At 48.6% G+C, this 10130-nt stretch overlaps 2 protein-coding genes across 2 annotated transcripts; both read left to right on the top strand.

Annotated features, from left to right (window-relative positions):
* Positions 1 to 262: 262 nt before the first annotated feature.
* Positions 263 to 2811, top strand: LOC137838537 (uncharacterized). The gene is made up of 2 exons (XM_068647783.1): positions 263 to 1028; positions 2456 to 2811. Exons 1-2 carry the CDS (start codon positions 263 to 265, stop codon positions 2809 to 2811), a joined length of 1122 nt encoding a protein of 373 aa, XP_068503884.1.
* Positions 2812 to 2894: 83 nt separating this feature from the next.
* LOC137838536 (uncharacterized) lies at positions 2895 to 5385 on the top strand. The gene is made up of 3 exons (XM_068647782.1): positions 2895 to 3522; positions 3828 to 4065; positions 4482 to 5385. Exons 1-3 carry the CDS (start codon positions 2895 to 2897, stop codon positions 5383 to 5385), a joined length of 1770 nt encoding a protein of 589 aa, XP_068503883.1.
* Positions 5386 to 10130: the final 4745 nt, after the last annotated feature.

Raw genomic sequence — 10130 nt, 5'->3', positions numbered from 1 at the left:
GAAAGCGGAGCAAGAACGCATGCAGGCGGATCTCACAGCATCTCAGGCGAGAAACGATGAGCTCCACCGCGCCAACGAGGAGCTACGACGTGGATGGCGCGAGGTAGATGAACCTGAAACTGCTACCCCACCCAGAGAATTCTCAATGCCATTCTCACAGGCAATCCTAGAGACAACAATCCCCAACACATTCACGGGGCCCAATGTAACCTTCACAGGGATGGAGGATCCTGAGGCGCACCTCACTGCGTTCCACACCTAGATGATGCTGATAGGCGGTTCTGATGCCGTAAGATGCAAGCTCTTTATGAGCACTTTGACTGGCATGGCCATGGATTGGTTTATCAGCCTCCCAGAAGGTCACATCACGTCTTTCGCACAGCTTTCGCGGCTATTTAGAGAGCAGTATTTAGCCAACAGGGCCCCAGCCCCAGTCTCATACGACCTATTCGACGTGAAACAGTATCAAGGGGAGACCCTGAAAGAGTACATAAGCCGCTTCAGTACCACAGATGAACCCATGATCGTGTACGCATTTAGGAAGGGGGTGTGTCCTGGATCTTTCAGCAAGTCATTCAATCGCAGCCGCCCCAAAACTTTTGCTGAAGTAAGGCGTCGAGCAGTGGAACACATTGCCTCTGAGGGCGAGGCATACGAGAAGTGCACGACTGCTGCGCCCATACGCTCGAGTGCGCAGATGCGCGCACAACCTGCTAGGGTCCACGAAGCCACTACAAAAAGAAAGAATCAAGATAGAAGGCGCACCTACGAGACAAGGAGAACCCAACCTAGGGGTCGATTAGAGGGAAAGAGAGAGGGCAATAGACCTCTAAGGCACAACTTTGTGGTAGAACTTAAAGACCTCATCATTGTGCCCAACATAGCTGACAGGTTGAGGCCACCGGTGAAGTCAGACAAGGTACTGGGACCTCAGAAGGAATCATGGTGCGAATTTCACGAAGCATTCGGACACCATATTAACAACTGCTTGGCGCTGGGCTATCAGTTGGATGAGCTTGTGAAGAATGGTGATGTGATTCCACTAGCCATATAGAGAAAGGTTCTTGACCTTCTTAGGAATCACCTTGAGTTGGACATTATAGAGGCACTTTTCTTAGAGTTGGATCATTGTTCTAAGACAAGAACTCACCAAAAACTAGTACCAAATCCCAAACTCATTTGGATGAACCAATTATAGTCAAATTGAACCGAACAAATGAGCAAGAAAAGCAAAGGAACAAGATGAATGGACAGAATTATAAAACTGCCGAACCAAAAACTCATAAAAATAGCAAGAACACCAAACCAAACTCAAGAACACAAGCTAACAAAAACAAATGAAAGAGGAGAAAAGAAGGAGAGAAGAAATGCTCATGAAGATGGAAGGAGGATGGATGATCTCGCCACTAGAAGTGTGGAATGCTCCTAGATGAGAGTGATGCCGCCACTTGAGGACTCCATTGATCCATCAAGATAAGACTAGAGAAGAAGGCTCAAAGCTCTCCAAAGTTCACTCAAAATTTGAGTAGAGTTTTCTTAGATTAATTCCAATCTGAATTTTACAAAGGAAGCACCTCTATTTATAGCCTAAGGTGCTGAAAAATAGGTGGGAAATTTCAAATAAACTCATTTGAAATTCCCACCAAAAACAAGTCACATGGGAGGTGTGACCTTTTTCTACTATGTCACCTCCCAAAAACTACACCTACACCACTCTCCTTAGTCACATGGGTAATGTGACTTTATTTTACATTTTCACACTCCTTTATTTAATAACCACACCTCCTAAAACTATACAAGAGTATTTCAAAGCTTGGCCTTGCCCCTCATGGGATGGACTTGGGCTCTTTGGGCTTTGGCCTTCTTGGGCTTGGGCTTGGGCTTTGGGCTTGGGCTTGGGCCTCATCTTTATTTTATGTCTTCTTTTAATTTTGAGAAGACTAGAAGGAAGAACTTCAAATGTGAGGGTGGATGTCCTCTTCCTCCATTAATAAAAGCCTCCTTTATTTGATTCTCATCAAATGGTTTCTTGAAAGATTATCTCGCTGGGACCACTGCGACCACAGCCACGGCGACACCAGAGGAGAGGAAGGTCAGGCGCATGAAATCCCAACTCACGGAGAAGTGCACACCATCTCTGGCGGCTTCTCCGGAGGGGGACCCACTGCCTCTCAACGTAAGAAATATGTGAGGTCAGTAAGTTCGGTTGCAGAGGAATTTCTAGACGACCCGTGAGAGTCAGACCTTGTTTTCACAAGGGCTGACCTGCGGGATGTCGTCTCACACGATAATGACCCAGTGATAATTTCTATAGTCACAGCGGGAAGGAAGGTACATAGGGTCCTCGTCGACCAGGGCAGTTCTGCAAATGTCATGTTTTGGTCGACCTTCAATAAGCTACAGTTGTCCCCCGACCTTTTGAGACCCTATACTGGATGCTTATATGGGTTTGTAGATAATCCAGTAGAGGTACGTGGCTACTTGGAGTTGAGGACGACGTTCACTGATGGAGCGGCATCACGCACCGAGAGCATCCGGTACTTGGTGGTTAACGCCAACTCAGCTTACAACATTTTGTTAGGCAGACCTGCCTTGAACAACTTAAGGGCGGTGTCCTCCACGCGCCACATGAAGATGAAGCTACCAGATCTAAGTGGCAAGGTGATTGTGATCAAGTCAGATCAAGAAGAGGCCCGTAAGTGCTATGAGAATAGCCTTAAGACAAAGAGAGGCGTGGTCATGGTGAGTGAGCGACCACCCGTTTCAGATTCGCAAATGGAGTTAAACTGTTGGAAGAGGCGACGCCCGTGAAGTCCACGCCGATCGAAGCCACCCTTGGGGCGACACCTATAGAAGATGCACATACAGAAGGAAGAAATGGCGATGCCTCGTCGATGGAAGGAGTACATGGAGAGGCCTTGCCCGCTGAAGAAGAGCCAGAGGAGGCGATGCCCGATGCATCCGTTGGGGCGACGCCTATGGAAGAGGACTCCATGAATGAGTCTCTTGTAGAGAATGCGCAGAATGAGCGACCCCAACCAGAAGATAACATAGTAGAAAGACAGATAGGGGGTAAGGTGTTCAAGATAGGGCGCTTGCTGAGCCCAGGAGAACAAGAAGAGGTAGCCGCAGTAATCTCGCGCCACCTAGATGCTTTCGCGTGGACTACGGCGGACATGCTAGGTATCGACCCAGACTTTTTGTGCCACCATCTCACCATGGACGCCAAGGTTCGCCCTGTGAGACAAAGAAGGAGGAAGTTCAACGAAAAGCGATGCCTCGTCGTGAAGGAAGAAACACGGAAGCTGCTCAGCGTTGGACACATCAGGGAAATACAATACCCTGAGTGGTTAGCCAATGTAGTTATAGTGAAGAAGGCGAATGGGAAGTGGAGGATGTGCGTTGACTTCACAGATCTAAACAAGGCATGCCCCAAAGATTCATACCCACTGCCCAACATCGACGCATTAGTGGATAGCGCCTCGGGTTGCAAGATGCTAAGTTTCTTGGATGCATTCTCAGGTTACAATCAGATCAAGATGCATCCCAGGGATGAGAGCAAAACGGCATTCATGACGGAAACGTGCAGTTATTGCTACAAGGTGATGCCGTTCGGGCTGAAGAATGCAGGCGCCACCTACCAAAGGCTGATGAACAAGGTCCTTGCACCCATGCTGGGAAGGAACGTGCAGGCCTACGTAGATGACATGGTCGTAACTTCACAAGAGAGAGGGCAGCACGCAGCTGATCTGGGAGAACTGTTTGCTACCATATCAAGGTATCGCCTTAAATTAAACCCAGAAAAGTGCGTTTTTTTAAGTTCTTAGGGTTTATGCTCACTGAAAGGGGAATAGAGGCGAACCCCGATAAGTGTGCAGCTATCATAGCCGTGAGGAGCCCAACCTTAGTTAAAGAAGTCCAGCAATTGACTGGGAGGATGGCAGCTTTGTCTAGGTTTGTGTCTGCTGGAGGAGAGAAAGGCCACCCTTACTTCCAATGCCTCAAGAGGAATAGCCGTTTCGCATGGATAGATGAGTGTGAAACGGCGTTCCTCAAGTTGAAGGAGTAATTGGCGACGCCACCTGTGCTTTGCAAGCCACAAGTAGGCGTCCCCCTCCGCTTGTACTTTGCGGTAACTGAGTAGGCCATTAGCTCTGTGCTGGTCCAAGAACAAGACCAAGTGCAGAAGCCTGTTTACTTCGTAAGTAAGGCCTTGCAAGGCCCAGAATTGAGGTACCAGTCACTAGAGAAGGCGACACTAGCAGCGGTGTTCTCAGCCCGAAGACTCCGCCACTATTTCCACAGCTTCACAGTGGTGGTGATGACAAACCTCCCTATCCAAAAGGTACTTCAGAAGCCAGATGTGGCAGGGAGGATGGTTCGCTAGGCGGTAGAGTTGTCAGAGTTCGATATCCAATATGAACCCAGGGGGTCCATCAAAGGGCAAGTCTACGCTGACTTCGTGGCAGAACTTTCACCAGGAGGAGACCCTCAAGAGGTGGAGTCTGGGTCACAGTGGATGGATCTTCCAACCAGCAAGGGAGTGGCGTTGGGATAATCTTAGAGGGGCCTAATGGAGTGCTAATCGAGCAAGCCTTACGTTTCGCCTTCAAAGCAAGCAACAACCAGGCGGAGTACGAGGCATTGATTGCTAGGATGCTGTTGGCTAAAGAAATGGGTGCTCAGAGCCTCCTGGCGAAGAGTGACTCACAGTTGGTCACAGGGCAAGTGACAGGGGAGTATCAGGCAAAGGACCCACAGATGGCTGCCTACCTAAGGTACGCTGAGGTGTTGAAAAGAGCTTTCACTACGTTTGAGCTGGTGCATGTCCCTAGGGAGCAGAATGCCAGAGCTGACCTGCTCGCCAAGCTGGCCAGCTCAGGCAAGGGGGGAAGGCAGAGGACAGTGATACGAGATACCCTCAAAACGCCGCGAAAGTTTGTGGCGGACAACAGGGTGGACGTTCTTCACGTTAGCACAACAAGAGGAAAACCAAGGAGTCATCGCTCTTTGAGTCAAGATACAATGAGGGCACCCTGCATCAGTACTTATGCGACCTCGCCAGAAGAAGAAAAAGGTGTACAGGTGTGTGCTTTAGAGGAAGGCGACACATGGATGACCCCCTACAGGCGATACCTAGCGGACGAAATCCTCCCAGCGGAGCCGGAAGAAGGCAAGAAGATTAAGAGGAACGCCGCAAGATACACATTAGTGGATGGGATATTATTCAGACACAGGTTTACGCACCCCATCTTGACGTGCGTAAGTGGTGACGAGTGTACCAGGATAATGGCTGAGCTCCATGAAGGTATTTGTGGGAGCCACGTGGGAGGAAGATCCTTGGCATCCATGGTAATACGTGCAGGATTTTTTGGCCAACAGTAAGAGAGGATTGCGTGCGATACGCCCAGCATTGCAAGCAGTGTCAGATGCACGCTGATTGGCACAAGGCGCCGCCAGAGGAACTAAGATCTATATACAACCCGTGGCCTTTTCATACTTGGGGAATTGATATCTTAGGCCCGTTCCCATTGGCGATAAGGCATATGAAGTACTTGATCGTTGCCATCGAGTACTTCACCAAGTGGATAGATGCCAAACTAGTGGCACAGATCACTGCGCACAAGGTACAACACTTTGTTTGGAAGAACATTGTGTGTCGTTTTGGGGTGCCAAGGCGTCTCATTTCAGACAATGGCATCCAGTTCGCGAGCCAACAATTGGGGAAGCTATGTACAGAAGTAGGAATCAAGCAAGTGTTCGCATCAGTCGAACACCCCCAGGCAAATGGGCAGGTCGAGTCAGCAAACAGAGTTTTGTTGAGGGGTTTGAAACGCAAATTGGAGAAGGCTAAAGGGGCGTGGGCAGAAGAAGTACCAAGGATTGTATGGGCTTACCACACCACGCCTCAATCTTCCACCATGGAGACGCCTTTCAGCCTAGTGTATGGATCGGACGCCATGATCCCAGTAGAGATCCACGAGAGCTCGCCCCGTTTCCTAGGTTTCGTGGCAGAAGAGTCCAACGAAGAAAGGAAGGTGAACCTGGACCTAATAGATGAAGCCAGAGAAGAGGCGAAAATTAAGGCTAAGGCCGTGAAGAGAAGAGTGGAGCGTCAGTACAGCTCCAAGGTGAAGCTGCGACAATTCCAGGTTAGTGACCTGGTCATGAGAAAGGCTCACCCTTACGAGTTAGAAAACAAGTTATCTCCCAAGTGGACTAGACCGTTCAGAGTAACCAAAGCCAAAGGGAATGGTTCGTATAAGTTAGAAATTCTAGAAGGGGGCCCCATCCCGCGTAATTGGAATGCGGAAAATTTAAAGTTTTATATCAGTTGATTTTGTTTTAGTCAAAATTCTGTAAAGGGGATACTCTTTTTCCCTCTCGGGGGTTTTTTAACGAGGTCACCCAAATAAAGGAAAGGAAAATTTAAGATATTCCTGCCTTAGTTTTTTCCTTTCATGTAAAATCAAAGATCAAAGAAACAAAGACGAAGATGAGGCGTTGCCAACATGGGGCGTCGCCAAGGTAAGGCGTCGCCAAGATAAAGCGTCGCCAAGGTAAGGCGTCGCAAAGATAAGGCGTCACCAAGATAAGGCGTCACCAGAATAAAGCGTCGCCAAAAGTAGGCATCGCCAGATAAAGAAGCGGAGGTTAGATGCAAAGCAAGATAACAGGTATGTTGAGTATAAGTTAAAAATCCGAGCGTCTAGTCCTTGAGCAGGGATTAGAGGATTCCTTCGGGACGCCCCCTCCTCAGGTATGAATAGCTAGCCCCGGTGTCTGATGTTTAGACACCTCGCGAGGAAGTGGCGGGGGGCGTTTCCTTCGAGCGTGGGCATCAAGGGCTAAGTTGCCTTGGTGTTTTAGACACCCCATGGATGATACGGTACTGTTGTGTAGGCCTCTTCATGGGCGTGGGCGCCAAAGCGCGATTTTCTGCCCCAAGTGTTTAGACACGCTGAGGGCACCTAGAGCAGGTCTCTCCTCGAGCGTGGATACCCAGCGCAGGAGAGATAAGCCCTCTGCGCCTTTGAGCAATGTTGAGGCCATAGAACAGATAAGTCCTCCTCGCCCTCGAGCGACATTGAGGCACCAGAGATGAACAGATAAAGCCCTCCCTCGCCCTTGAGCGACGTCGAGGCCCCAAATGAACAGATACGCCCTCTGCGCCTTCGAGTGATGTTGAGGCCATAGAAGAGATCAAATCCTCTTTTGCCTTTGGGCAATGACGAGGCAGGAAACACCTTCATGAGGAAGATTCCTCGCAGACAGAAAGACCAAGTGGAGTTCCAAGTGAAAAGATCAGGAGAAGGGTATGCATCGCGACTCAGAAGGGAAGGGTAAAAGTGATGAGAATGTAACTACAAGAACACATGATTCTTGACATTCTTAGGAACAACTTGAGCTGGATTTGAAAGGCACTTTACTTTAGAATTGGATCAATGTTCTAAATTCAAGAACTCACCAAAACTAAGCACCAACCAAGACTCATATTGAAGTCCATGTATTGTCAAATTGAATCAAAACAAAAGGAAAGAAGAACAAGAATTAAAACTGGACAGAATTTAAATGATAGCTACTGAACCAAAACAGAATTAAGAACACAATGCTGGAAACACAAAAATAAACGGTAGAAAAAGAAGTAAACTCTAGGAATCAAAACTACCGAATGGAAAATTGAAGAAAAGGGAAGAAGAACACTTATAGAATAAGATGCTTGCTGGATTTTGAGAATTGGAAGAAGCCATTCACGCCACTTGGAACCTTGAACCAAGATAAGTGATGGAGTGCCACCACTTGAAGCTCACCATAGCTCACAAGATAAGGCAAAGAAGAGGAAGACTCAAAACTCACAATTTCTCTCCAAAATTGAGTATAGTCTCTCTACTATAAAATTCCAATCTGAATTGTACAAGCTAAGCACCTTTATTTATAGCCTAGAGGTGCTGAAAATGCAAGCTAAATGGCACACAAATGCAATGAAATTCGGTTTGGCACCCCCTAGGCTCCTATCTACACTCCCCCCTAGACTCCCTTACTACTTACACCTTTTTATTACATTCACACCCCTATTCTACAAAAGAAATAAGAAGAGCCATTTTATTATACTCTTGTCCCAAAGCTCTTGCCATGCTCCTAGTAATTCGTTGGGCTTGGGCCCCTTGTTGGGCTTGGACCCCTTGATGGGCTTGGGCCCCTTGTTGGGCTTGGGCTTCATGGCCTAGAGCATCCTCTACTTGGTTTCCATCAAAGAGAGAAGGTCACGTGCTAATCTAAAGAGTTAAAGTCGAACGCGATGAAGAGATGTATCGAAGGTAACACACTCGATATAGTAGAGAAAGCAGAAGCAGACAAAGGTGCAAAAGAAGCCGAAAGTACACGAGTATGTAAAGATAAAGCAAATAGGCATTTAAGCAAAAATCAAGAGTTATAATTACAGATAAAGTTCATGACAGTTGCAAATTAAGCAAAAAGCAATTATATACACGTCAAATGTTTGGTCGAAACGCAAAGTAAGGCTATTCTTCAGGGGCCTTCTAGAGCCTCCGCGAACCCATCAGCGAACCCAGCGGCAGCCTCCTCGACCAGCTTCTCCTCAGCAACCTTGAAGTTGGTAGCTTGAGCGGTCATCTCTTGGTCTTTGGAGGCCAAGGCAAAAATCAACTCTTGGACTTTGGCTTGGAGGGGAGTACTCTCACTAGTTAACCGGAAGCATTCATCAGTTTTATCCGCAAGCGCGACCTCAGTCTTTCCCAGTGTCTGTCCCGATCCACACACTGGTTCTCAAGTTTCTTCTGATACGCCTTGGAGTTTTCTGCTACAGCTTTAAGGTTAGCAATCTTTGTTCGAAGGGGCACCACCTAATTGAGAAGCTCAGCGTTGGCCTGAGCCACCTCATGCAACCGTTTGTTGGCCTCCTCCTTCGCCTTTTGAGCCACCCTCAGCGAGGTCTTGTACGCGTCCTCCTGACGCCCCCAGTGGGTGGCTAGCTTCTCCTTCTCCTCTTTTAGAGAAGCAGCTTCTTCTCCAGCGCGCGGAAGGCGGAAGCTTGGACAGCCCCAACCCTGGCCTGCTGGTGCCAGGAATGGGCGCAAGACATGAAGGCACCCATATAGTAGTATAGACTTTCCCTTTGGGGCCCTTCAGCTTGACCACCTAGGGACGCCCTACCCAAGAAGTCCCTCAATGAATCTTGCATAGGAAGAGGGAGTTCTGGGGCAGGTGGAGGAACGCCCGTGGGCTTAGCTTCAACTCCTCCCTCCAGATTCATTGATTGGGGAGGCGAGGTGGCACTTGGAGGATCCTCCCTCAAGGACTCAACCCCATGAGAAGAAGAGGTAGCAGAAGTAACCATCTGAGGGGCATGTTGAGGAAGCACTAGCCTCGACCAGCGCGAGAGGCACGACCGCGATGGGTGGTGGCGAGCTTGGAGGTGGATTGGGAGAAAGTTGGACTGATGGAGTTGATGGTGTTGTGGCAGATTGAGCTTGGGGGTTGGGAGAAGATGGGGGGCGGAGGTTGGTAGGGGGGATGCCGAAGCCCCATCTTTGGACTTCAGCACCTGAGCCAGTCGCAACCGTCGTTGCCTATCCATCTTAGAATCGGCACCAAGAAGACAAACATGGTAGAGGTTAGGCACAAGCTAAAAGTTGAAACATAAAAGGAGCAGGTAAATTATGCATCAAGTAAGAATCCAACAGAAGCAGGGAATAGAAGGTTATGGGGCGAAACACTCATACTTATGTATTGAGCTAGAGCTTTAGCGTTGTACTCTAGACTTATCAAGGTGGCGGTGTCAAGAAAACCCCCACGCTGGTCAAGATTTGACAAGCCTCTCGATCGATCAAGGGAAATTCGTCAAGCGACTTGGGCTTCACAGTCTTTACATCCTTCACCCACTACAGAGGAAAACCGTCAAGGGCGGAGGGGTCGTAGTCGGAGCAGCAAACCTTGAAGAATCTGCCTTTCTACCCCTTAAAGGATTGCTGGAATAGGGATAGGAGGACCCTTCCAGGGATATTGCTGAGACTTACCCAGAGGCTCTTCCCCTGTTTCTTCACTTCGAAGAAATGTAGGAAGACGTCAATAGAGGGTGCGCACCCGAAGAACCCGCATAACACGTCGAA

This window comes from Phaseolus vulgaris, chromosome 4 (assembly GCF_000499845.2).
Source record: "Phaseolus vulgaris cultivar G19833 chromosome 4, P. vulgaris v2.0, whole genome shotgun sequence".
In the NCBI taxonomy this organism is placed as follows: Eukaryota; Viridiplantae; Streptophyta; class Magnoliopsida; order Fabales; family Fabaceae; genus Phaseolus; species Phaseolus vulgaris.
Note: the sequence above shows the minus strand (reverse complement) of the source record. Positions and strands in the feature narration are given on the sequence as shown.